This window comes from Crotalus tigris, unplaced genomic scaffold (assembly GCF_016545835.1).
Source record: "Crotalus tigris isolate CLP2741 ecotype Arizona unplaced genomic scaffold, ASM1654583v1 scf7180000024464.508515016:1373766, whole genome shotgun sequence".
Classification (NCBI taxonomy): Eukaryota; Metazoa; Chordata; class Lepidosauria; order Squamata; family Viperidae; genus Crotalus; species Crotalus tigris.
In genome coordinates this window covers 991040-1014781 of record NW_024100635.1, presented here as the reverse complement: position 1 = coordinate 1014781, position 23742 = coordinate 991040, and the positions used below count along the sequence as shown (strand labels likewise).

At 40.8% G+C, this 23742-nt stretch overlaps 1 protein-coding gene across 9 annotated transcripts in view; it reads right to left on the bottom strand.

Annotated features, from left to right (window-relative positions):
• LOC120303337 (zinc finger and SCAN domain-containing protein 2-like) overlaps positions 1 to 22217 on the bottom strand; it is a 95410-nt gene extending 73193 nt beyond the window's left edge. For 3 of the 9 annotated variants that reach the window (XR_005555407.1, XR_005555408.1, XM_039332785.1), the window contains exons 1-2: positions 4161 to 4796; positions 1313 to 4061 (exon numbers count right to left, since the gene is read on the bottom strand). Coding sequence is in view for 7 of the 9 variants with exons in the window: in XM_039332785.1 (XP_039188719.1) it covers positions 1345 to 3294 (1950 nt within the window). In the remaining 2 variants the exon portion in view is untranslated. Of the gene's footprint in view, positions 1 to 1312; positions 4062 to 4160; positions 4797 to 7293; positions 7674 to 21409; positions 21474 to 22115 lie in introns of those variants that run through there. The other 6 variants (XM_039332789.1, XM_039332788.1, XM_039332787.1 and 3 more) reach the window with 6 other exon arrangements.
• Positions 22218 to 23742: the final 1525 nt, after the last annotated feature.

The following is a 23742-nucleotide window of genomic DNA, read 5'->3' as shown; positions in this document are numbered from 1 at the left end:
TTGCCTACTCCTGAGCTAGCCCAATAAGAATGTGTGCCAGCTGGCTAGAGAACAGCTTGAAGCCAGCTTGCCAGGTGAGCAGAAGATCGGAGAGAGGAAGAGAGAGGGGGGAGAGAGAGAGGGAGAGAGAGAGAGAGGGAGAGAGAGAGGCAGAGAGACCCTTTTGACATCTAAAATGACAATAACACTGCATATATCAGTGTTTCCCAACCATGACAATTTAAGGCATGTGGACTGCAACTCCCAGAATTCCACAGCCAGCAATGCTGGCTGTGGAATTCTGGGAGTTGCAGTCCACATGCCTTAAAATTGTCAAGGTTGAGAAACACTGGCATATATCCTTTTTTTATCTTCATTTGTTATATCAGTGTTATCTTCCTTTTAGATATCAAAAGGCTTTTGCGGCTCCCGGTGTTTTGTTTTCGGTGGGAAACAGGTCCAAGTGGCTCTTTGAGTGTTTTGGGTTGCCTACCCATGGTCTAGTTTAACGAAGAGAAGGACGAGGGGGGACATGATAGCAGTGTTCCAATATTTCAGGGGCTGCCACAAAGAAAAGGGAGTCAAGCTATTTTCCAAGGCGCCTGAAGGCAAGACAAGCAGCAACAGGTGGAAACTAACCAAAGAGAGAAGCAACCTAGAACTAAGGAGAAACTTCTTGACAGTTAGAACAATTAACCAGTGGAACAACCTGCCTCCAGAAGCGGTGAATGCACCAACACTGGAAGTTTTTAAGAAGAAACTGGACAGCCATTTGTCCGAAATGGTATAGGGCAGTGATGGCGAACCTTTTAGATACTGAGTGCCCATACTGCAACGCAAAACCCACTTCTGTATTGTCGGGTGCCGGGTGGGCGTGCCCATTGCGTGGGTGTGGCCCATCAGCTGGGTGTGGCCCATTGGGTGGGCATGGTTTGGTGGTAACGGCAGATTGGATAGGACTAAAAAGTTCAGTCAATGAATTCCAAGTTTGTGAGATCTTTTTTTTCCTGCGAGAAGTTGAAATTGATTGATTGAACCTTTTTTTTTTGCACATGGCAGCGGAGGCCTAAAGCGAAAAGATTTTATAAAAGCCAGCTGAAGGCCTATGATTTGGGCGATGGCGCGCGTGCCCACAGAGAGGGCTCTACGTGTCACCTGTGGCACCCGTGCCATAGGTTCGCCAGCACGGGTATAGGGTTTCCTGCCTGAGCAGGGGGTTGGACTAGATGACCTCCAAGGTCCCTTCCAAAGTTATCATTATCATCATCATCATCATTATTATGATGTTTGAGTAAAAAGATTCAGACTCCAATTCAAATAGTCAATTTCTCAACTACAGTTTCAATGGGAGATCACAAATGAATTTCAAGCCTTTTCTAAATTCTTCAACTTTTGCCTCATGTGGATTTCCTCGTGTGCAATAAGGGATGCTTTCTGAGTGAAGTAACGTCCACAGATAGGACATTTGAAAGATTTCTCCCCTGTGTGAGTCCTCTGGTGTCTCACCAGGTGGTAATTACGACTGAAACTTTTCCTACATTCAGGACATTCAAAGGGTTTCTCTCCTGTGTGAGTCCTCTGGTGTGTCACAAGGCTGGAATTATGACTGAAACTTCTCCCACAATCAGGACATTCAAAGGGTTTCTCTCCTGTGTGAGTCCTCTGGTGTGTCACCAGGTTGGAATTGTTACTGAAATGTTTTCCACAGATAAGACATTCAAAGGGTTTCTCTCCTGTGTGAGTCCTTTGGTGTGTCACCAGGAGGGAATTGAAACTGAAACTTTTCCCACAATCAGGACATTCAAAGGGTTTCTCTCCTGTGTGAGTCCTCTGGTGTGTCACAAGGGTGGAGGAGCAACTGAAACTTTTCCTACAATCAGGACATTCAAAGGGTTTTTCTCCTGTGTGAGTCCTCTGGTGTGTCACCAGGTTGGACTTGTGATTGAAGCTTTTCCCACAATCAGGACATTTAAAGGGTTTCTCTCCTGTGTGAGTCCCCTGGTGTATTACCAGACTGGAATGCTGACTGAAACTTTTCCCACAATCAGGACATTCAAAGGGTTTCTCTCCTGTGTGAGTCCTCTGGTGTGTCACCAGGTTGGAATAGCTACTGAAACATTTCCCACAATCAGGACATTCAAAGGGTTTCTCTCCTGTATGAGTCCTCTGGTGTTTCACCAGCTGGGAATTGCAACTGAAACCTTTCCCACAATCAGGACATTCAAAGGGTTTCTCTCCTGTGTGAGTCCTCTGGTGTCTCACCAGCTGGGAATTGCAACTGAAACTTTTCCCACAGATAGGACATTCAAAGGGTTTCTCTCCTGTGTGAGCCCTCTGGTGTTCCACAAGGTTGGATTTGAAACTGAAACCTTTCCCACAATCAGGACATTCAAAGGGTTTCTCTCCTGTGTGAGTCCTCTGGTGTCTCACGAGGTCGGAACTGCAACTGAAACTTTTCCCACAGATAGAACATTCAAAGCATTTCTCTCCTGTGTGAGTCCTCTGGTGTCTCAGCAGGTAGGAATTGTAACTGAAACTTTTCCCACAGATAGGACATTCAAAGGGTTTCTCTCCTGTGTGAGCCCTCTGGTGTTCCACAAGGTTGGATTTGAAACTGAAACCTTTCCCACAATCAGGACATTCAAAGGGTTTCTCTCCTGTATGAGTCCTCTGGTGTTTCACAAGGTTGGATCTGAAACTGAAACCTTTCCCACAATCAGGACATTCAAAGGGTTTCTCTCCTGTATGAGTCCTCTGGTGTATCACCAGGCTGGAACTGTGACTGAAACGTTTCCCACAATCAGGACATTCAAAAGGTTTCTCTCCTGTATGAGTTCTCTGGTGTATCACCAGGTTGGACTTGCGACTGAAACTATTCCCACAGATAACACATTCAAAGGGTTTCTCTCCTGTGTGAGTCATCTGGTGTTTCACAAGGCTGGAATTCTGACTGAAACTTTTCCCACAATCAGGACCTTCAAAAGGTTTCTCTCCTGTGTGAGTCCTCTGGTGTCTCACCAGGTGGTAATTACAACTGAAACTTTTCCTACATTCAGGACATTGAAAGGGTTTCTCTCCTGTGTGAGTCCTCTGGTGTGTCACCAGGTTGGAATAGCTACTGAAACGTTTCCCACAATCAGGACATTCAAAGGGTTTCTCTCCAGTGTGAATCCTCTGGTGTATCACCAGGTTGGACATGTGACTGAAACGTTTCCCACAGATAGGACATTCAAAGGGTTTCTCTCCTATGTGAGTCCTCTGGTGTTTTATCAGGACAGAATTTGCAATAAAGCCTTCCCCACAAAGTGGACACATATGGTTTCTCTCCTGTATGAATCCTCTGGTGTCTCACAAGGTTGGACTTGTGACTGAAACCTTTCCGTCAATCAAGACATTCAAAGGATTTCTCTCGTGTGTGAGTCCTCTGGTATCTCATGACATGGGAATTTCTAATGAAACTTTCACACAATCAGTACAATTCTAGGTTTTCTCCCTGTTGTGAATCCTCTGATGTATCACCACGTTGCCATGCTCACTAAAGCATTTACTGCACTAGGAGTGCTTTTATGGCTTTTCTCTTGTGTGGGTCCTCTTGTGCATAATCAGTTGTGATTTGGAATCCGTGCTTTTCTAATAATAGACACAAGTACGGAGCTTTTCCACAGCTGGTATTCTTGAGGAAGTAAAAAATACAGACAATCCCTTGTTTAGTGGTACTTTCTTTCAAGCCGTTTTCTCCCTCACAGGGCAAGGCCTGCATGGCTCTCTGCTCTACGTGACTTTCCTACTCACCTTTTCCTCCAACTGACTTCCAGATATTTCCCTCTTTTACTGAATTAAAAATAATCCCCCTTCACTTTTCATGTAATGTATCCTTGAGTTCTGAATAATCTACTTATTCCAGTTTAAAATCTTTCTTGATTTTCTCTCTTTTTTCCTAAGAGCTGCTGGAGGAGTGGGAGAATTGTGTGGTTTTCTGAAGGAAATGGAAAATATTTTGATTTCTGGCTCAATTTGCTTTCCTTTTCAATGTTGCTTGTTATTCTTAGCTGTCCTGAGGGTTCATCTTCCCATCCTCTTTTCTATAAGATTTAAAGAAAAGTGTAACTTTAATTTTTATAAAAACTGTATATATTACAATGAAAAAGCAAACATGCCACAATGATGGAATAATCTCTTACATTGTTTATGATTCATCTGATACATGGAATACATCCATGTTCAAATATCCATTCAATCAAATTCAGTTGTTGATTTGGGTAAAATTTCTTGTTGACTTCAGTCAATCACAAATCCTTAGGAACACAAAAGGTTATCATCAAATATATCCAGATATATGCATGCAGAGAGAAATACACATAGAGATACACACTCCTACAAAAATATATATGGAGAAAATCTATGTCTTTCAAGCTGGAAAATTGTCCCAAAATAGTTTACAGTCAAAGCTTTTGAGCTAATTTTAGAGATGTGGTGGCTTTAACTGATGGATAACAGAATAACAGAGTTGGAAGGGACCTTGAAGGAAGAAGGAAAAATTCTGAGGGTGGAAATGACGATAAATCAAAAAAAGATGTTGATAGTAGCAATATATGCACCAAACAATAAACACAGGAGAATATTGGAAATGGAATATCAAAATAGTTGTTTAGTAGGAGGCTTTAATGCGATTGTGAATGAAAAATTAGATTACAAAAGTAGTAAAATAGGAAAAAAAGGAAGAACGAGATTACCTAAGGCAGTGGTTCCCCACCTGTGGGTCGGGACCCCATTTGGGGTCGAACGACCATTTCACGGGGGTTGCCAAACAACGCAGTCCGCCATTTTTTCCCCCCTTTTCCTTAGCTGTGCTACTCCCTTTTATTCTATTGGCTTTTGAAAGCCAATAGAATAGACTCTCTTGAATAGAGTCTAATTCTATTGGCTTTCAAAAGCCAATAGGAATTGTCCAGGCTGTCTCTGCCCTACTGAGCCCGCCAAAAGTCCCATTCTGCAAATGGTGCTGCACCAATTGAGTAGTCCTCGACTTACGACCTGTTAGGGGTCGCGGCATTAAAAAGGTTGAGAACCACTGACCTAAGGTGTTTGTTAAAATGGCAGAAGAAATCTGCGTACAGAATGTCTGGAGAGAAATGAACCCAAAAAAGACTCAGTATACATTTTATTCAAATAAACACAAATCATGGTCTAGAATTGATATAATATGGATGTCGCCTAAATTAAGAACTAATATACATGAGGTTGACATAGAACCCAATATTTGGCCTGACCATCATCCAATAAAGCTGAGTTGGACAGGAGTAAAGAAGAAATCAAGGGGGACATTGAATCAACTCTTATTAAAGGAGAAAGAATTTCAGAAAGAACAGTAAAGGAAATGGAATAAGAAAATAAAAAAGAAGATACTTCACTTCTGTACATATGGAAAACAGCCAAAGCATACTTCAGAAGATTAGCTACAACTTATACGGCTGAAAAGAATAAAGAGAAAAAGCCAGAGTATACAACGCTAAGAGTCTAAAATATTGGAATTAGAACTTCAAAAAGATCCACAAAAAAACTCTTAAAAGACAAATGGAGATAATTAAACATAAACTAAATCTAACAGAGTCAGAAGAATTGGCTCAACAAATCAGAAGGGCAAAATATTTTTTTTTTCGAAAATGGAAATAAACTGGGAAGATGGCTGGCTTATAAATTGAAAAAAGAAAGAGAGAAAAAGTTGATAAACAAATTGCAAGATGAGAAGGGAGATGTGCAACTCCAAAATGAGGCAATAAAAAATAGTTAAAGAATGTTATGAAAAATTATATGATATAGGAAAAAAAGCCAATCTACCAAAAATTCCAGAAAACTTTAAAAACATGCTAAACAAAAAAATAACAATGATGGAAGTAATGGAAGCTATAAAAAGAAAAAAAAATGATAAAACTCCAGGACCGGATGGACTACCTGCAGAGTTCTATAAATGCTTTCAAGATACATTAATTGAGACAATATATTATAAACAAACAGCAAAATTAATTGTAAATGGGGACTACAAAGGGAATTTTACCATAAAAGAAAGGCAGAAGACAAGGATATCTGTTATCCCCATTGCTATTTATATTGACATTGGAAGTTTTGAACAGCAACTTCAGACAAGACCCAGAAATTAAAGGAATGGGGATAAAAGACGAAAGCTATAAATTACAAGCATTTGCAGATGACTTGGTATTTATCACAGAAGAAACACTGGAGACAACTCCTAAACCAGGGATGTCAAACTACCAACCCGCGGACCGGACGCATCACCCAGAAGCTGTGCCCACCCCATTGCCGGCAATAGCAAAACAATCCTGATACGTTGCGCAATGTCACGTTACGTCACAAGTTTGACATGTCTGCCCTAAACTATTGAAAAGGATTGAATTATTTGGAGAAGTAGGAAGATTGAAGATAAATAGAAAAAAAAACCAAAAATTATAGTTAAAAAGCTTACATCTAAGCAAAAAGAACAACTGTCAGAAAAAATGGATTTTCAAATAGTTAAGAAAGTTAAATATTTGGGAATATACCTAACAGCAAGATGTGCAATGATAAAAGATAACTACATAAAATTACTTAATCAAATAAAATAAGATCTAGAAAAATGGAATAACTTATCAGTGTTAGGAAGAATAGCTACTGTGGAAATGAAGAGTTTACCAAAACTGCTCTTCTTGTTCCAAACAGCGTCTATAAAAATAGAGAATAAATTTTTTGATGATTTAAATATTTTGATTTTGAAATTTATTTGGGAAGGAAGGAAAGCCAGAATTAAATTGAAAAATGCTACAAGAATCCAAGAAGGACATGATCCGCAACTTGGATGGCATGCATTTCTATGGTATGAGAAGAATAAGATTCATAGATACTTTCAAAATCATTATATAAGAAATACACTACTTCTTGTGTGCAAAAAGATAAAAGCTAAAATCTACTTAAGAATCCCAGGATGGTTTTCAACGATGGAAGCGTTTATTCACCCGAATAAAGTGAAATATGAAAAAAAATGGACATATAAAGATATTTGGGATACCGAAGGGAAATTAAAATCTAAACAAGAGCTTGTAGACCAGAGTACTGAATTATCATGGTGGCCTCAGTTGCAAATGCAATCGAGCTATGATAAAGATGCAAAAATGTATGGTTTTTATAAAGAATAGACAATGTTTTTTAAAAAATATTTCAATAGATTTTATATAGGCAAGGAAAGAATAGGGTCAATACAGGTATAGGGGGAATGGGAATTTGGGGTAGGATAAGGGTCAGTAAAATAATGGGATAACCCACCGCAATAATCCCAAGCTTTAGCAAACAAGCTACCGTCCGGATCTAAATATTAAATAAACATAATTTATATAATACTAAACAATTGTAAAGCTAAAATTAACTATAATCATAATTAAAATTTAATAAATAAGTAAAATTCCTCTAAATAAATATCTATACTTAATAACTTATCAACTAATTCTAATCATCACCATTAATATTTAAAGTCACTAGTAGTGAAGATGTTATTAATCTAAAAAAAATAAAAATTAAAAATAAAACTTAGTTAAAAGTCTATCATTTATTCTGTTCAATTTTAAAATTCAATTCAATTTTAGGTTCTGTTCTTATTCTAACGTGTTTCTAACCATCGATAAAAATTTTCCCAGGTTTTAAAATAAATTGTGTCTTCGTTCTCCTTCATCTCCAAAGTTAATCTGTCCATTTCTGCACAGTCTAGGATTTTCAAAATTATAGCCTAGTCAGATGGTAGATTTTCATTTTTCCAAAATTGGGCAAATACTATTGTTGCAGCTATTAATACATGTAATATTACCATAGCTAGATCAAGAACACACAATGTTTGATCAGATACTGTTGACCTCTTATAAAAAAGTGATTAAGAAACTATATAACTTTCAGCTTCTGGTGGCGCTCAGCTGTGCCGATGGCGGCTTTCTTTTAGCCGTCCGTCCTGGGACTGCGTAAAAGCCGGTGGAGACAGTGAAGATCAGTTGTCTCGTGGCTTAAAACCTCTCTCCTTGGGAGAAGAGGAGGAGGAGAGCTTCTCGGGTAAAGGTAGAGCTCCCCGAGATCCCTATATTTGTAGGGAAGTCGGAGGGTAGAGTTCCCTTGGAGCCCGAGTTTTCTCCGCATTCCAGGTCGCCTTTGTTCCGAACTTCTGGAACAAAGCTAGATGCCACTTCCACATCTGCTATTTAAAGTGAAATCGTGAGTATTCAAAAGCAGACGGAGCTAACCAGGAAAAGCCAGAATTGGGATTATTTGGGACTTTAACTCCTTAGAAAACATCTTCTTCTTCAGAAAAAAAAGTTTTCCTTTGTTTGAAGATAGAAAGGGGAAGTAAATGAAGTTAAAGATGGCGCTCGGCTTTTTTTGCTTTTTCTGCTTTTTGCAACAAAGTTAATAAGAATTGTTAATCTTAAAGGCAAGGACTTTCTTCTTTTTTATCGTTTCTTTTTGGGATAATACTTTTTTGTGTTCTTCTTTACTTATAACTTGCATTATAAGACTCTGGACTTTTACTTTCCTGATCTTGTTTTAAAAATGGCTTCAAAAAGATTTGTGTCCTCGGTTCCAAAAACTTCCATCTCCTCTCCGATGACACAGTCTCAGACTGCCTCCCAAACTAAGCCAAAATCGCCTCCTCCCTCTCCCCCTCCCCCTGCCTTCTCAATTAAAGATTTACAAGATGATTTAAAGCAAACTGCTGCAGATATTAAAGAAGAAATGGCAGATCTTTTGGAGATTAAATTAGCTTCGGAGAGGGCTGCAATGGCAGAATTATTGGAGGAGAAGAATAAAATTATGAGAGAGGATATTGTGTTTGCTTTTCAAGGTCTTGCTGTACATATTGAGAGAATTGACGACAGACTGGATGATGCGATGGAAAATGCAGAGAAATTGGAATGCAGAGTTGATGAAGTTGAGCATAAAATAGAGATGACTCAAGATGAACTACTTATTATACAGTACAGAGACATGGAATTAGCTCTGCGTATTAGAGGTTTAAAAGAAAATCCACAAGAGGATTTAAGAGAGTTGGTGGTTAAAGATATTGCTTTTAATCTGCGATGGAAGCCGGAAGAGATCTGGGAGGGGATTGAAAAAATTTTCAGAGTGAATTCATGGATTGCCAGGCAAAGAAATTTACCAAGAGATGTGGCCATATATTTTTCTAGAAGATTAATTCGTAATGAAATTATACAAGCTTTTTATAAACAGTGATTTCAAATTGCAAATCAAGATGTTATAATTTTAAAAGAAATACCTCCAAAAATTTTAAGAAAAAGAAAAGAATTTACTTTTTTATCAGAGGAGCTCAAACGTCATCAAATCCAGTTCAGATGGGAAATTCCAGCTGGGATAGTGATGAACTACTTAGGAACGCATTACAGGTTAAATACAGTGTTAAAGGCAAAAGATTTTTATTTTAGCGTTCTGAAGACTGGTTTGCCCGTATCTCCCCAAGCCAGTAAAATTGGAAATGAACAAGTAATTGGAGGAGCTACTGCTAGTGTGTTGCAAGTGGAGCCTGCTTTACAAGTTTTAGAGATAAAAGAACAAAGGATGACTCGCGCTGCGCATAAACACAGAGAAAAAGAACAGAAGCAAAAGGATAGCGAAAAAATAGAAGGAACTGTTGCTACAGAGTCTGTGGGAGGAGCAAGACCAAAGAGATCATCTACATCTGATTTACAAGTCAAAGGCTTCAAGCGGCTTCGGATGTCAAGGTTTCTGACATGGAATGTTAACGGATTGAACTCACCTCAGAAGAGAAAAAAGTATTCCAATATTTGAAACAGTATAACAATGACGTGATATGTTTGCAAAAAATTCATATAACTTTGAAAGACTCTAAATATTTGGAAAATCCTCACTTAGGATTGCATTTTACAGCTCCTGCCCGGGGAAAAAAGGGGGAGTTGTAATTTATGTTAAAAAAAGCTTATCTGCCAAATTAATTGACTCTGATTCTCAAGGAAGATATGTTATTATTGAGTTAGTACTACAAGGCAAGAAACACCTTATTATTGGTTTATATGCTCCAAATCAACAACAGAAACAATTTTACAAGCTCTTGCATGGTAAAATAAAACAGCTGGATTACAAATCGGTGATCTTGATGGGTGACTGGAATGGAGTTTTGGATACAAAGAAAGACAAAAAGGGTTCCTTTAAAACTTTTAATCAAACTAGATTGCCAAAAGCTTTTTTTGATATGAAAGATGATTTGGAACTTACAGATATTTGGCAAGAGAGGAACTTAAATGAAAAAGACTTTACTTTTTATTCTGATAAACCTCAATCATTTTCCAGGATTGATTTTTTTTTATTTCTACTGATTTTCTTTCTAGGGTTAAAAAAGTCAAGATTTTTTCTAGGACTTTATCTGATCACAGTCCTGTTTGGTTGGAGTTATCTACGGAAGATGGTAATAGAAGATCTTGGAGACTGAATGAGAACTTAGTTACACGCGAGGAATTGGTGCAGAAATGTAAAGAACATTTGAAGGAATTTTTTGTCTTAAATATGAATAAGGATACTTCAATGTCCATGGTGTGGGACGCTAGTAAAGCCTATATGAGGGTTTTTTTGATTCATATGAACAAGGCATGAAACATAACACATTTTGTAATGCCAATAAGCCTGGGAGGTGGTTGGCTTATCAATTACGCAAAAAACAGAAGGCTAGAATTGTAGAGAAAGTAAAATATAAAGGTAGTGAAGTTTATCAACAAGATTTGATTAAGCAGTGTTTTTAAAATTTTTATACAAAATTATATGCTAGTGATATTATACAGGTTTCAGATGTAGAGAAATATTTACAATCAGTACATTTTCCAAAACTTTCTATTGAACAACAAAATGCGATGAACTGTCCAATCACTCCAGAGGAAATTAGTTTTGCTATTAAACAATTAAAGATTGGAAAGGCTCCGGGTACAGATGGATTAACGGCTAAGTATTACAAAATGTTACGTCAAGAAATGATAGAGCCATTAAAGGAACTTTTTAATGATATATTGTTGGGAGCTTCGATCCCTCCTTCTTGGCGGACGGCTTTTTTTTAATGAAAAGTTTTTATTTTCCATTTGTTCAAGATACAGAATACAATTTACAAGGTAAAATAAATTCATAACCGCCTGCCCATTCCCCCTAGGCTGCGTCCACCCTCTCTAATACCTTCCCTACTTCCCTCCTCTTTCTCTCCTCCCCTCCTACTCTCTTCCCCTCCCCTTCTCCTCTTACCATCCTACTTCCTCCCTGCACCTTCCGCCCCTCTCATCCCACTCAAACACATGAACGCAGCATAGGGGAAATGCCCAAGCAGCACCTCTCTCATAAACTACCATATTTATATTATCCTTACCCACCCACTCACCCACCCACCCACCCTCAACCCTCCCTCCCTCACTTCCCAGAGCAGAGTACAGGGTTATTAATAACAAAGTTAAGAATAAAAAAAGAAAAAAAAGAAAAAAGGAAAGGAAAGAAAAGAAAAAAAATCATACTTAGCTCTTAACTCCCCTTAAATTACATCATCATAAACAAATCTCATCTACAACATTTGCTATAAAATTTACTCATAAAATAAATGAAACTTTGTAGTCCCATACTTTTTCTGAATATAATCTATCCATCTTCTCCATACAATAATATATCTTTCTTGTGTATGATCCTTCAAATAAGCAGAAATTTTTGCCATTTCTTCAAAATTAGAAACTTTAAATATCGATTCTTCTAAAGTAGGCAACAAATTTTCTTCCAATATGAGCCTACTAGTAACCTTGCTGCTTAAAACTTTCTCCGTTTCTGTGGTGAATTTAAGCTGTTAACATTCCAGGTCAAGAACTTGGCCATCTCCACCGGCCTGAAGCGTCTGAAGCATGGCCTGAAGATCAACTGTCGAAGATCTTTTAGGTCTTGCCCCTCCCACAGGCTCTGTAGTAACCGTTCCTTCTACTTTATCACCACTCTTCTGCTGCTGCTCTTTTTCTTTACATTTGTGGGCAGCTCGTGTCATCCTTTGATCTTTTATCTCAAAATTCTGTGCAGGCAACACCGCTTGTTCCATGACCATCAGTGAGGAGGCTCCTGCCATAACAGGCTCTTCAATTACCCTTGTTTGTAGGGGTGGAGACGGCCTTGCCTTTAAAATAGAGTGATAAAAATCTCTTGCCTTTGAAACTAGTTAATCTGTAATGTGTCCCATCATAATTCACTACTATTCCTCTTGGAATCTCCCATCTGAACTGAATTTGGCGACATTCTAACTCATCAGACAGAAAGGTAAAATCTTAAAATTTTGGGAGGTATTTCTTTTAAAATTATCACATCTTGAGCTGCAATTTGAAACCTCTGTTTATAAAAAGCCTGTATAATTTCATTGCGAATAGATCTTCTGGAAAAATAAATAACCACATCTCTTGGTAAATTTCTCTGTCTAGCAACCCGTGAGTTGACTCTAAAAAAATTTTCTATCTCATTCCCAACTACTTCTGGTCTCCATCCAAGGTTAAAAGCAATATCTTTAACAATAAGCATCTTTAAATCTTCCTGCGAGTTTTCTTTCAGTCCCCTGATATGCAATGCAAACTCCATTTCTCTGTATTGTGAAATAGTTTGTTCATCCTATGTAATTTCTATCTTATTCTCCACTTCCTCCGTTCTAAATTCCAGTCTTGTTGCATTTTCAGTAATCTCCTCCATTTTATCATCAATCCTTTCAATATGCAGAGCAAGACCTTGAAACGCAAATAGTATATCATCTCTGACTTGCTTATTTTTTTCTCCAATAATTCTTCTGTAATAGCTCTCTCTGCAATTTAAGGTCTTTTACCTCCTCTTTAATATCCAAAGCATTCATTTTTAAAGCCTCTTGTAAATCTTTAAGAGAAATTGCAGGAGGAGGGGAGGGGGGGCGATTTTGGTTTAGACCAGTGGTTCTCAACGTTTGTGTGACAGCGACCCCCGTCACACAAACGTTCTGTGCATTCGCGGCGGCGCCCCCATGCACGGCACGCATGCGCGGTGGCGGCCCCATGCACGGCGCCGCCCCCTGAGGGGGAAAAATGGCGGTGTCACATGTTCCGACTAATGACGCACTTCAAAGAACTTTCAGGCATGTTTCCTAAAGTCTTTATTTGCAGAGCTACAATTTTGCCGGTCACCATGTTGGACTGGTTATGCCAGAATCTGAACTTCCTGTCGCTGGCATCAAGCTTTCCTTGCTCAACCCCTCCCTTCTCATGCAGTCACAGGTCACATTATCCAATTAGTGAGAAGGTCAAAAGTTTACTTCCTCTTTCTTTCCCGGGCTTTTTCCCCCGCCCAGTCTAAGCTAAGTATTAACCCAATAAATGCCAGACAGTTTTGCATATTGTCAAAGCAAGAATATACAGTATTTGCAGCATTGACATCCGGCCCCCCTTACAAGAAGGACAGATCCTGTAAGGAAACAAAAGCATATGTTAAGGGTTATCTTTCGGTTTGCTGGGGTGTTTCACATGAAACTTTTCGATCAATCTGTCAGCGTTCACTTCACTAGATTTCACCCAGGTGGCTTCAGACAATGGGTATCCCTTCCATTGTACCAAGTACTGTAATTTCCCTTACTTTCAGGTAGGTCCACTATAAGGTCCATAGCTATTTCTTCCCAAGGTTGAGAAGGGTCTGCCACGGGTTGCAGTAGCCCAGGAGTTTTTCCCGGGATTCTTTTCGTTGTGGCACATACAGTACAACTTTTTACAAAGTTTTCCACATCCTTTTTCAGCCCCGGCCACCAAAATTGCCGGCGGGTGAGGTGTAGGGTTTTCAAATATCCAAAGTGTCCAGCCTGCTTTACATTGTGGCTGTGTTTGAGAGCATTTAGACGGAGCGCTTCTGGCAAATATAACTTCCCCCCTTTGTAAGCCAAGCCATCCCTGCATGTTAGGGACGCTTGATTATCTTTGAACCATTGGTCAGTGAGGAGCTCTTGTTTTATTTTCTTCACTCCAGGGTCATCCGGATTGGGGACCCTGCGAGGTGTAGGTTGAGTGACAGTTTGTGGATTGGGAATAATTGCCTCGTTAACCTGCTCTCGTTCACTTTTGTACTGGGGTAACCGGGATAGCGCATCAGCCAGAAAGTTCTTTCCTCCTGGTATGTACTTTAGAGTGAAGTTGAAGCGGTTAAAGTACTGTGCCCACCGTACTTGCTTTGGTGACAATTTGCGAGGAGTTTTCAGTGCCTCTAGATTCTTGTGATCAGTCCATACCTCAAATGGCACCTTGCTCCCTTCTAGATAGTGTCGCCAGTTCAATAGCGCCCACCTAATTACGAAGGCCTCTTTCTCCCAGATTGCCCATCTTCGCTCGCTCTCAGTGAATTTCTTAGAGGTGTAGGCACAGGGTTGCAGGATCCCATTTTTGTTCTTTTGAAGTAACACTGCTCCAACCGCCACATCGCTGGCGTCGGCTTGAATCACAAAGGGTTCCCCTGGGCAGGGGTGCTTTAGAACCGGTTCAGCGGCAAATAGTCTCTTTAGATTCTCAAAAGCTGTTTGACAGCTCATTGTCCATGCTAGTGGTTGGCCTGGTCGTGGCTTCCCTCCTCGTTTGCCTGTTTTGAGTAGTTCTGTAAGAGGAAGGGCAATCTCAGCAAAAGAAGGGATGAATTGGCGATAAAAGTTGGCAAAACCCAGAAAGCTTTGGAGCTGTTTGCGAGTCCTTGGGGGTTGCCATTCGATTATAGTTTTTACCTTGGCCGGATCCATTTCAATACCCTCATTGGAAATTCGGTAGCCAAGATAGTCTAATTGGGTTTGGTGAATTCACATTTTGACAATTTGACATAAAGCTTGGCATTCAATAGTTTCTTTAACACTTCTCTCACTAGCTTTATGTGATCAGTCATATTTGTGCTGTATATCAGGATATCATCAAGATACACCAAAACCCCTTTGTACAAGTGATCATGTAGAACCTCATTAATCAACTGCATAAATACAGCTGGGGCCCCCTGTAGTCCAAATGGCATGACTTTGAACTGATAGCTCCCCATTGGACAGTTGAAGGCAGTTTTCCACTCGTCTCCCTCTTTTATTCTCACCCGGTAGTATGCCTCTCTTAGGTCTAACTTAGTGAAGACACTCCCCTTAGCCAGGTGGGTCAATAAATCCTTTAGGAGGGGGAGGGGGTATTTATTTTCCACACTTACAGCATTGAGTCCCTTGTAGTCTACGCAGAGACGAAGAGACCCATCTTTTTTCTCTTTGAACAACACAGGGGCTCCCACGGAAGATTTGGCCCGTTCAATAAACCCCCTCGCTAGGTTCTTGTTCACATATCGCTGCATCTCCTCCATTTCGAGGGGGGACATAGCATACATCCTCGGACGTGGGAGTTTGGCTCCGGGCACCAGTTCGATGGAGCAGTCATTGGGTCTGTGAGGGGGTAGGGCATCACATTCTTTTTCACTGAACACCTCCGCCAGGTCCAAGTATTCTTTGGGGATGACTGGTTCACCTGGAGTCAGTGAGGCGGCCATGTGCGCTCGCTCATTGGGTGGCCTAAGATGCCCAGTAACATCTGTTGAATCAGTGGGGGGATCAGGTCCTATAGGTAGTCTCACAATTCTCATTCCTTTCTCCCACCAGATAAACGGCTTCCATTTGTCCAACCAGGCTAGTCCTAGGATCACTGCCTCGGTCATCTTTGGAGCCACCAGGAAACGAATAAACTCCCACTGTGCACCTATTTCTAGGCGTAAAGGCTCAGTTAATTGTGTAATCAGAGTCCCTCCCATCAGGGAGCCATCGGCGTGCTCAAATCTCATCGGTTTGGAAAGCTGTTTTGCCCTTATGCCCATTTTCATGGCAAACGCCAGACTAATAATGCAGCAGGTACATCCCGAATCAATTAGTACGTTTAAGTCTATTTGTGCCCCAGACTTAGGGATTACAAGTTTGGCGGGCAGTGAAAAAGGCAGGATTTGTTGACTCACCATTGGGTCGTTTTCTCCTTCATCGTCGCTATCAAAGAAGGGAAGAGCAGGGGCAGGTCCACCTGGAGTCTTGGCATTCTCCTGTGTGTGGGGTGTAACCTGGGCAACTGGTTCTTGCGTGAGTCGATTGGATTTTTCTCTTGTTAGCCGCTGAGCAGGTTTCTTTTGCATCGCCGGTCCTGGCTTGCTCTGCAGTCGAGGGTAGGGGACTGGACAGGCGGCCGCTCGGTGTCCTCCTTGTCCACACCGGAAACACTCGAAGGAAGGACGTGCAGGTGGCCTGGGTCTCTCAGCCCTTGCAGTAGTTGAAGGCTTTCGTGGGGGTGATTGCTGTCCAGGTAGCTCTGGTTGCTGTTCGGGTTCCTGTGGGGGAGGCTTTTTATAGCGAGAGAGCTTAACATCCAGCTTCACGGCCGTCTGGTACCACTCCTGCAGCCGATCAGGTACTTCTCGATAGATGCAAGCCTGGGAGAGGTGATCATCTAATCCCTCGATGAAGTGATGGATGAGGGACTGCTCAGGCCACCCCTCTATTCGACCTGCCATCTTGCGGAACTCTCACACGTACTCCAGGGCAGGCCTCCCTGCTTGTTTTATTTTGTGAATTTGTCCTGCTGCTTTGAGGCCGATGGATGGGTCTTCAAAGCGTTCTCTCAGTCCTAAGAGAAAGAGATGGGGATCCTCCAATTCGAGGGCTTGCTCGCTATATAGATTGTTCAGCCATTCAGATGCTTCTCCCTCCAGGTTGGCTGCAATGACGTCAACCATGGCCCCTGGTTCCGGATAGAGATGGGCCCAGCGATTTAAATGAGAACACACTTGGTTGAGGAAAAAAATCAGCTTCTCTGGGTCCCCATCAAACGTTGCATTGAAGGGTGGTGCAAACACAGGCTGCTATGGCCCCCACTGGGGCTGGTTCCATGGCTGCTGGGCCCTCTGCTGCTGCTGATCATTCATCTGCTGGGGAAACCCATCTACCCATTGCTGCAGATGCCTCAGACTGGAACTCACCCTCTCTTCAGGGTTGGGGTCTCTGACTGGCAAAGGCAGGGTCTGACAGGCTTCCTGCTGGGCTCCCCATCGCTCTTGTGGCCACCCCAGTTGCTGTAGGCCCCAACCTGGCTGCAGATTTATGCCCAGGGGTTGCACGTTTGGGGGCTGTGGCCAACCTCCTTGCTGTGGCTGTTCTCCCCCCAGCTGCTGATTTCCTGGCTTCTGTACCACCCCAAGACATTGCAAGGCCTCTATTGGCTGTGGTAAGTTCAGAGGACATGGATCAGCCACTTGCTGGGGAACCCAATTTCCCCTTTGCTGCAGAGGATTAAAACTGGGATTCTCTCTCTTAGGGTTGAATGTTTCACTTTGTAGGAACTGTTTTCTGTTTCTCATTGCTAAGTTTTGAAATCTTTCCAACGACTCACCCATAACTGTGTTATCTTTCCATTCTGCTTTTGAAGTCTTCGCTCTCAGCTGGGAAATCTGCCAAATTTCTCTCTCCCCCGACTTGCTGGCTGTCGCTTTCCCCCCCGGGGAAACTGTTGCAGCTACGGGGCTGGTTTCAGGCAATTTTTTTTTCTCCATAATGAGATCTCCCCCGAGGCTGCTGTTGATAGATCGGGACGTAGATCGTTTGAAAAGAGTGTTGGATTCTGGCATGATGTCACATGTTCCGACTAATGAAGCACTTCAAAGAACTTTCAGGCATGTTTCCTAAAGTCTTTATTTGCAGAGCTACAATTTTTGCCGGTCACCATGTTGGACTGGTTATGCCAGAATCTGAACTTCCTGTCGCTGGCATCAAGCTTTCCTTGCTCAACCCCTCCCTTCTCATGCAGTCACAGGTCACATTATCCAATTAGTGAGAAGGTCAAAAGTTTACTTCCTCTTTCTTTCCCGGGCTTTTTCCCCCCGCCCAGTCTAAGCTAAGTATTAACCCAATAAATGCCAGACAGTTTTGCATATTGTCAAAGCAAGAATATACAGTATTTGCAGCATTGACAGGCGGATCGCCGCCTTTGGTGACCCCCGAAAAATGGTCGATCGACCCCAAATGGGGTCGCGACCCATAGGTTGAGAACCGCTGGTTTAGACTGAGAAGCAGGTTGAATCATTGGGGAGGAGATAGAAGCTTTAGGGACAGAGACCAAACATTTTGAAGCCATTCTCTTAAATTCAAAGGAGCAAAATTCTTGCCTCTATAATATCACAATTCTTTAAATAGTAGTAAAAAAAATGGAAAAAGAAAAAAAAAGAAAAAGAGAAAAAAGGAACAAGATTCTTGCCTCTATATTTAAAACATAAACTGTATCCAACTTTTAACTTTGTTGCAAAATCAAACAAGAAAGACAGTCGCCATTTTGCCTTTCACTTTCCCTTTCTTCAAAAGGGAAAATAAACAATGAAAAGAGGAGAAGATACTTGCAAGAGTTAAGGTCACAATCAATTTTAAATCCACTTTCTCCTGGTCTGCTCCATCTGCGTTTAAGTACTCACAAGCCACCAAAAAAAAGCAATGTGGGAGGGGCGTCTTGCTTCATCCCAAAACTTCGAGACAAAGACGTCTGATCCCCAAAATTATAGGGATCCAGGGGAGCTCTTTCCTCTACCTGAGCAGCTCTTTTCTTCCCTTTCTCCCAGGGAAGAGATTCAAGCCACGGAACAGCTGATTGTCAAAGTCCCGCCGGCTTTTACACGATCTGGGAACGGGCGGCTTCGTAAAAAGCCGCCATCGTCACTGCTTGATCCACCGGAAGTCCGGCTTTTATATCACTAATTCCTAAGGAAGATCAGTATCTTACTGAACCTAGAAATTATAGATCTATATCTCTTTTAAATGTAGGTTACAAGATCTTTTCTAAAGTTCTGGCAAATAGATTAATGCAAGTTTTAAAGGACTTAATTCATACTGATCAATCAGGATTTATAACAGGAAGATATATGAAATATAATATGAGACAAATTATTAATTTAATTGAGTATTTGGACAAGAATAATCAGATTCCAGCGGCTTTTATATTTTTGGATGCTGAGAAAGCCTTTGATCAATTAGATTGGAAATTTTTATTTTCTTTAATTGAAAAAATGAATTTTGGAGACAAGTTTTTACATGCTCTCAAGGCTATATATCATCAGCAGTCTGCTCAAATTATTATTAATGGTGGATTGACAGAGACTTTTAATATTGAAAAGGGTACAAGACAAGGCTGTCCATTGTCTCCACTTTTATTTGGGTTGACAATGGAGATTTTGTTAATTCAAATTCGAAAGTCTACATTACTTAAGGGAATAAAAATAAATAATAATGATTATAGATTGAGAGCTTTTGGAGATGATCTGGTTTTTACTTTACAACAACCGATTCAATCGGTTATTCATTTATTAGAACTTATAACTCAATATGGAAAAGTTTCTGGTTTTAAAGTTAATAATCATAAGACTAAGATATTATCTAAGAATATGACTGAGAAAGATAAAAAAAATTATCTAGACTTATAGGTTTTCAAATAGTGAAGAAGGTTAAATACTTGGGAGTGTTTATAACCGCTTCAAATGGGAAATTATACAAGAATAATTATGAAGTTTTATGGACAAAGGTACAAAAGGATTTAAATGATTGGAAAAAATTGCAATTGTCGTTGCATATTTGATTTTTGACAAGAAAATTGATTGGGCTTTTAAATCGCATATTTTAAGAAGTGCCTTACTTCGAGTTTAGAAGAAGTATTATTGTAGGTTAAATTATAAAGTACCTATTTGGGGGATTCCTGAACACGCAATAGAGGGGATATCTAAGGGGTTGAACTTTGGGGAAATTTCGTATAAAGAATTACTTATCTGATCAGGTAATGACTGGAAATTAAAGTCTTTGGAGGTATTAAGACAAGAAAATACGTTACAGTCATGGTTTCAATATTTACAAATAGTGGATAGGTGGACTTTAGATAAGAAAGTGGGGATAACACCAGGAGATGAAAATTTGATAATACAGATTAAAAATCAGAATAAGGCACATATAAAAAGAATTTATAATATTTTAGTAAAATTGGATTCGGAAACAGAATTGGTTAAAGATTGTATGGTAAAATGGGCTCAGAATATTCAGGAACCAATCCTACTGGATTTATGGGAGAAAATTTGGGTTAAAAATGTTAAATTTACACAGGCTCAAAATTTAAAAGAAAACTTTTATAAAATGTTTTATAGGTGGCGCTTGGATCCTAAAAAGTTATCTTGTATGTACCCTAATTTACAGCCTAAATGCTGGAGGTGTGGAAGTTCTGATGCAACTTATTTTCACATTTGGTGGAATTGTAAAAATATTAAGGCTTTTGGATTATGATTTGGTGGAACATTCAAAATATTTTTAAAAGGAAGATAAAGTTTACTCCTCAATTATTTTTATTAGGAATTTTTGAGGATTTTGATGTTAAAGATACTGTTTTAATGTTGAATTTAATTACAGCAGCAAGGTTATTCATAGGTCAATACTGGAAGAAAGATTCGTTGCTTACATTAGAAGAATGGACATTTAAGGTTTCCAATTTAGCAGAAATGGCTAAAATTTCTGCTTATTTAAAGGATCACACACAAGAAACATATATTATGGTTTGGAGAAGATGGATAGATTATATTAAGATTAAATATGGCACTGAAAAATTTCATTTATTTTATGATTAAATAATATATTATTAATATTTAAATATTTTTTTATTATTGTTATATAATAATTGATCGTAAATTGATTTGTTTATGACATGTTATTAAGGTTTAAAGGGAGTTAAGGTTTAAATATGATCTTAATTTTTGTATAAATTGTTAAACTTGTTTAGCTTATGATTAATATATTTGTTAACTTAATTAGATTATGTTTAATATGTTTGAAATACCCTGTATTTGGTTCCGGGAAGTCGGGGGGTGGGGGGTGGGTAAATGGGTTTATTTGTAATTTTCAATAAACTTTTTAAATAAAAAAAAAGAAACTATATAACTTTCGATTAAATTCAAAAATGGAGGATGAACAAGTGAAAGAAACAATGATACAGTGGACAGAAAACTTTGGATATAATATAGAATTAGAGAAATGGCAAAATCTTTGGGAAAGAAATTATAAATTCACCTTGACAACTTCGTATAAAGAAAACTGATATAAAATGTTTTATAGATGGCATTTACCACCTGCTAGATTAGCCAAAATGTTTAAAAATAGATCCAGTAAAAGTTGGAAATGTAATCAAACCCCTGGCCTGTATTACCATGTGTGGTGGCCTTGTGTTAAAGAAAAAAAACCTGGGGCCAGAAGACACACTTGGTTAGAAAAGATGTTAGGGAAACATGTAGATTTTAAACCTGCACTCTTTTTATTAGGTATAATATAAGAAAAATTTAATAAGCAAAGTGTATACTTAACATTGCATGTATTAACAGCAGCAGGGATCGTATTTGCTCAGCGCTGGAAGAATGAAGAAACATCACTAGACAAAGAGATAATCAGGAAGATATTGGACTGTGCTGAAATGGACAGACTTACATTGAGGATCAAAGAGAAAGAAGATACAGAATATTTTCAAACATGGAATTTATTTCCTCAATGGTTGGACAAAAGGGGTAGACACTAAGAATGTAACTTGTATTATTAAGCAAACAAATTGGACCAGACAACACGATGTTTACTAAGCACTAATCAAATGTGATAATAGAAAATTAATTTTAAAAAATTGTAAAAAAAACACAGAGTTGGAAGGGACCTTGGAGATCTTCTAGTCCAACTCCCTGCTCAGGCAGGAGACCCTATTACTATTCCTGAAAAATGGCTGTCCGGTCTCCTCTTAAAAACCTCCAGTGATGCAGCACTCACAACGTCTGGAGGGAAGCCATTCCCAAAGAATCAACTTTTACTTGAAGGAGACTTTTGAAATCTTCCCATCAGCAGAAAATCGCAGCCCCCAGTTTAACAGCGAGCAGCATCAGTGGACTGAAAAGTTGGGGAGGGAAGGGATTGGCAGCAGCAGCAGCTGAGATGCTTCAGACTAGTTGCTTCTCTGCTTGGACGCCCTGGAGGAAACCAAACAGCCCCGCTTGCTCCCGGCTTCTTCTCCGACCTGCCCTCCACTCACCTTCCAGCTGCTGCTTCAATCCGGGAAGAGCACAAAACCCTCCCTGCACACCATCTTCCTCCGATTAGTGATCAGGAAGAGGAAGTTCCTCGGCGCTTCCCCTCTCCTCCCCTCCTTTCTAGCAATATAGTACTCGATGGTTTTAACTCCTTTAAAGTCAGCCATAGATGCAGCCTTTTGGGTTGCAGTTTGGGCACTCAGTCTCTAAAAGGTTCACCATCACTGGGATAAGGCAATATCCGAGTACCATCAGTCGCCCAGCAAGGTGTCAAAAACTTGACACCCCCCCCCAAAAAAGAAAAAAAATGATAAAGTACAGGTAGTCCTCGACTTACAACAATTCGCTTAGTGACTGTTCAAAGTTACAATGGCACTGAAAAAAGCAAATTATGATCATTTTTCACACTTAATGCTGTTGCAGCATCCTCAGGGTCATGTGATTTACATTTGAATGCTTGGCAACTGATTCATACATATGACGGTCACAGTGTCCCAGGGTCATGTGATCACCTTTTGCAACTTTTTGACAAGCGAAGTCACTGGCCAGGGGGGCGTGGCCAGCTCATCACTCAGGGGTGCCTGGGGAGGGTGCGGGCGGTGATGTGGGAGGGATCTGTGAGTCTCTGGTGGAGGGGGGTGGGACAGGCATGGGCACCTTCCTTTCCTCCCTTTCTCCCTCCCATTGTCCCTTCGTTCCTTCTTTCATTCCTTCCCTTTTTGTCCCTTCCTCCTTCCCTCCCTCCCTTCCATTGTCCCTCTCTCCCTTCCTTCCCTCTTTCCTTCCTTTCTTCCTTCCCTCCCTCTTTGTCCCTTCCTCTTTCCCTCCCTCCCTTCCATTGTCACTCCCTCTGTCCCTTCCTTCTTTCCTTCCTTTCTTCCCTCCCTCTTTGTCCCTTCCTCCCTCCCTCCCTTCCATTGTCCCTCCCTCCCTCCCTCCCTCCCTCCCTTCTTTCCTTTTTTCCAAGGGCTTTGATCCCAATTCCCCTTTGCTCCGACCAGGTCTGTGAATGCCAGATCTAACCCCAGGGCGGTTCAAAAGGCCAACAGGCTTGTTGGGGGTTTTGGGGTGTAGACATATGAGCCTTCCTCCATCTTCGTGAATCTGGCATTCACAGACCCGGCTGGAGCGAAGGGGAAGCGGGATCAAAGCCCTTCTTTCGGCTGCAAAGAATGTAGCCAGGTGGGATTTGCCTGCGGGTTGTGCGGGCTCTTCCTTGGCTGCAGCAATGAATGAGCCGCTTCCCCGCTCGCTGGTTTTCTCCGGCTGAGGCCATGCGCAATGCACCAGAGGGAGTCTGACAGCTGCGGCTCTTTCCCCGCCCCTGTGCACTCGCCCGCTGCCTACGCTCTCCTCCCCCTGTGGAAGAACAGTGGCTGTGCTGAGCTCCCGGCTGCACCGAGCACAATCGCCGCTTCTTTTCAGAGGAAGCAGCCAAGAAGAAGCAGCGGACAGGAACCGAAGCAGCCGCCATCACACAGCCGCCTGGCTCAGCAACAGCTGCGGTGGCAGCAGCGGCAGCCAAACTCCAATTGCCTCCTCCGGGCTCTTTTATGCCCTCCCCGCTCCAGTCCCATGAAGGTCAGTCAGGACCTCTGCAAGCGAGCAAGATGGGCAGGGGTGCGAATC